The sequence below is a fragment of the Trichomycterus rosablanca genome, chromosome 20, assembly GCF_030014385.1.
Source record: "Trichomycterus rosablanca isolate fTriRos1 chromosome 20, fTriRos1.hap1, whole genome shotgun sequence".
Taxonomy (NCBI): domain Eukaryota; kingdom Metazoa; phylum Chordata; class Actinopteri; order Siluriformes; family Trichomycteridae; genus Trichomycterus; species Trichomycterus rosablanca.
The window spans coordinates 522501-527140 of NC_086007.1; the positions used below are offsets into that span (position 1 = coordinate 522501).

General features: G+C 41.4%; 1 protein-coding gene across 1 annotated transcript in view; it reads left to right on the plus strand.

Annotated features, from left to right (window-relative positions):
* Positions 1–4411, plus strand: part of slc2a2 (solute carrier family 2 member 2) — an 8450-nt gene extending 4039 nt beyond the window's left edge. Inside the window, exons 5-11 of the mRNA XM_063017044.1 lie at positions 48–163; positions 360–522; positions 1334–1521; positions 1752–1856; positions 3095–3196; positions 3290–3493; positions 3895–4411. Of these exons, the coding sequence (XP_062873114.1) occupies positions 48–163; positions 360–522; positions 1334–1521; positions 1752–1856; positions 3095–3196; positions 3290–3493; positions 3895–4098 (1082 nt within the window). The 3' untranslated portion in view covers positions 4099–4411. The remainder of the gene's footprint in view (positions 1–47; positions 164–359; positions 523–1333; positions 1522–1751; positions 1857–3094; positions 3197–3289; positions 3494–3894) is intronic.
* The last annotated feature ends 229 nt before the right edge of the window (positions 4412–4640 follow it).

Genomic DNA, 4640 nt, shown 5'->3' on the forward strand with positions numbered 1-4640 from the left:
TACTCTGGGGATAGTTCTGAGCTGGTGTACTGGTGTGCTGTGAGCAGGTCTCTCCTCTGGACTGGTTCCCATGTACATTGGTGAAATCGCCCCGGTGAAATACAGAGGAGCTTTAGGAACACTGCACCAACTCGCCGTGGTAACGGGCATCCTCATCAGCCAGGTACACACACACACACACACACACACACACATCACTACACTACTACACACTCTGTATACTGAGAGGTTTGAGGGTTTCAGAGTTTCAGGATTTGAAGGTTCATGTCGATGATTTATGTGTGGTTGGTGCACCCAGAGTTCCAGAGCTGACTGAGATGCCTGCAGGACTGGGATTAATTTCACTCTCGTGCTTTCAGGTTTTGGGGCTGGACTTCCTGTTGGGGAACGATGAGATGTGGCACGTGTTGTTGGGTTTATCAGGAGTGATCGCAGTGCTGCAGAGTTTATTATTACCGTTCTGTCCCGAGAGTCCGAGATACCTCTACATCACACTCGGCAAGACTGAGGAGGCCTGCAAGAGTACGCTCAATTATTACCTATAACTATATCAATAATCATAATTAATATTATACAATTAATAATAATAACCATAGTATATAAATAATAATACTAATAATAATATTAACAATAATAATAATCATAAAAATAATACAATAATGATAATGATAATAATAAAATAATAATAATAAAAATACAATAAATAATGATAATAATAATAATTAAATAATAATACAATAAATAATGATAATAATAATAAAAAAATAATAATAATATAATTAAATAATAATACAATAAATAATGATAAAAATAATAATAATGATAATAATTCAATAATAATTCAATAAATAATGATAAAAATAATAATAATAATATAATTAAATAATAATACATTAAATAATGATAAAAAAAAAAATAATACAATAAATAATGATAAGGAAAAAAAAAACAATTAAATAGTAATATAATAAATAATGATAATAATAATAATAATAATGAAAATAATAATTATTATAATAAGAATAAAAATAATAAAATAAATTATAATAATAACAACAATAATGAAATTAATAAGAAAAAAAGAAAAAATAATTATAATAACAATAATAATAATAATAGTAATAATAATTAATTAATAATATTAATAAAATAATACATATACAAATGTAACTTTAATTACAATAATATATAAAAGTTATAAAAATAATTATTAATTAAATAATAAATATAATAATACAAATAATACATTTGTAATAATAATATTCATGATAATCGTTGTTATTTTTAATTTATTGTTATTAATTTCTATTTTAATTCTCTTTGTTCTCCGCAGGTCTGAAGCGGCTGAAAGGCGAGTACGACACCTCGAAGGACGTCGCCGAAATGCAGGCGGAGAAAGAGGAGGCCATGAAGGAAGCCAAGATTTCCATTAGGAGGCTTTTAAAAGCGAAAGCGTATCGACAGCAGCTGCTGGTGGCTCTGATGCTGCACCTCTCTCAACAGTTCTCAGGAATCAACGCTGTGAGGAACAGAAGCTCTTCTCATCAGCTTTTACTCATGATTCCACCTTTAATAAAGCTCACAGTGATCAGAACCAGCGGAGGAATCCCGAGTCCTGCTCTGAACTCCACCTTTATCCTCTGATTTCTTTTATAATGCTGTTTTTATTGTCCGTATCACGACGATTCTGCTTTTACAGCCTCAATCACACAATAATATTTATTCTGCTCTCGCTCTCGTTTCTCTTACAGATATTTTATTACTCCACGGCTATTTTCTACAGAGCCGGAGTAGCTCAGCCGGTGTACGCCACCATCGGCGTGGGGGCTGTGAACACGGTCCTGACCCTCGTCTCGGTGAGTTGAGCGCTAATTATAAAACAAACAGAGCTGCTAAGTAACCACCCGACTCCAACATCTCCACGGAAACAACACAGCACACGTGATACATGCGTGTTCTCCTCGCCGACGAGTAACGGTCCTCATGTACCCCCGACCACTAACACCTCTGTGTGTTCAACATGGGACAGACACGCCCTCATTGTCCTGCTGAGGACGCGTCCCAAACCATAAACACCATCAACCTGCTCTGGACTCGTCCCAAACCACTCACCCTGCTCGCTATACAGTGCACTTAAACACCATCAACCCACTGTGGGCGCATCCCAAACCACTCACCCTACTCACTACACAGTGCACATACTGTACCATCAACAGGCTATGGACACGTCCCAAACCACAGTGCACATAAACACCATCAACCCACTGTGGGCGCGTCCTAAATCACTCACTCCATTTACTGTACAGTTCACATAACATCAGTCCTCTCTGGACACGTCTCAAACCACTCACTCTGTTCACTATACATTGCATATGAACACCATCAATCCACTGTGGACATGTCCCAAACCACTCACTCTGCTCACTTTATAAAACACATACCATCAACCGGCTATGTACACGTCCCAAATCACTCACTCTGCTCACTATACAGTGCACAAGAACACCATCAACCCACTATGGACACGTCCCAAACGAATCCCCCTGCTCACTATACGGCAAATATAAACATTATCAACACACTGTGGACAGGTCCCAAACCACTTACGGTGCTCACTATACAGTGCACCTAAACACCATCAATCCACTATGGACACGTCCCAAACCACAGCGCACACATACACCATCATCCTTCTGTGGACGTGTCCCAAACCACTCACTTTTTTACTATATAGTGCACTCAAACACCATCAATCCACTGTGGGCACGTCCCAAATCACTCATTCTATTTACTATACAGTGCACATAAACACCAACAACCTGCTATGGACGCGTCCCAAACCACAACTAACTATCTGCATGTCATCATCTGCATGTGTTCCATACCACCCAACCTAGTCAGGATATAGTGCACATAAACACAATTATCAATTCATTGTGGACGTGTCCCAAACTACACACTCAATTCACCCTACACATTAACACTGAGCTCACTAAAGTTCACTCATGTTCTGCTCCAGAATGATATGTTTCTGTTCTAAATAAATATACATCACTCTGTGTGTGTGTGTGTGTGTGTGTGTGTGTGTGTGTAGGTGTTGCTGGTGGACCGGGCTGGTAGAAGAACGTTGATGCTGATTGGTTTGAGTGGAATGTGCTGCTGTGCGGTGGGAATGACGATAGGACTCGTTTACCAGGTTACCAAAATAAATTCATTATAATGAACACAGCATGAGGCAACTAATAAAGTTCCAAAGACTGAACGACCTCCTTTTGTGTTTTGGTTTCAGAACACGTACTCATGGATGAGCTACGTGAGCATGGTGGCCATCTTCCTGTTCGTGTGCTTTTTTGAGATCGGACCGGGTCCCATCCCCTGGTTCATCGTGGCCGAACTGTTCAGTCAGGGGCCGCGCCCTGCCGCCATCACCCTCGCTGGCTTCTGCAACTGGACCAGCAACTTCGTGGTTGGCATGTGTTTCCCCTACATAGAGGTAAATGTGGTGTTTTATAGTTCCTGTACTGGGACTGACAGGTACGGAGGTTCTAGTTCCTGTACTAGGACTGACCGACAGGTTATAGTTCCTGTACTGGGACCGACCGACAGGTTATAGTTCCTGTACTGGGACTGACCAACAGGTTCTAGTTCCTGTACTGGGACTGACTGACAGGTTATAGTTTCTGTACTGGGACTGACTGACAGGTTCTAGTTCCTGTACTGGGACTGACTGACAGGTTCTAGTTCCTGGAAGTGACAGGTACGACGTCCTGCCCGCCTGATTGGGACTGATGCGTATGAGGTCAAGTCTCCTTCACTGGCACCAGCAGATATAAAGTGCAGGTCCAGAACCTTCAAACGGCTGAACGATGTTTCGTTTCTCTGCTTATTCTGCAGCAACTACTTGACATGTACGTCTTCATCATTTTCGTGGTTTTCCTCTTCGGCTTCACCGTCTTCACGTGGTTACGAGTCCCTGAGACTAAAGGAAAGACCTTCGAGGAAATCGCGGCTCTGTTTCAGAAGAAGCGACCGGCGGCGGCGTCCCAGACGGCAGCCGAGACGGAACTGGAGCAGCTGAAGGGTGCGACTGAAGCCTGAGAGCTGGTCTGGTCAGATACACACGACCGGAACGTGACTTTGTACTGAATTTGGGTTCATAGTGCTACAGAGACCTGAAAAAAAACACTGGTGCTAAAACCAGAGCCAACACCAACGTACCCCCTCCTGATGGGTACAGCGGAGCTGAATGGAACCTGTTACCTCCATCACAGGACTTGCTTTGAGATGTTTGACCTGAAATGCTTTTATTTTGATGTGATTTGACAGTTTTACTGATTTTACAGTGACCTCCAGTAAGAGTTAAAATGTGTCTCAGTAAAGATCGACTGGCACAAGATGCCAAGATGCCTCACTGGCCTGTAATAGTGTTTACTGGAGAAGGAAAAGTGGATGAGGGTTTGTGGACCAAGGGAGGACAGTAAGGCGTGACAGAAGGGGTAGCAGAAAGGTAGACGGAAACAAGTGGATGAGGAATTGTAGACATGAGATGTTTGGTCAAAGGTTGTGGATAAGGTTTGGCGGAGTGGACAAGAAGGAAGATCCCAACAGGAAGTGGATTAGGGATTGTAGACTTTGGCAAA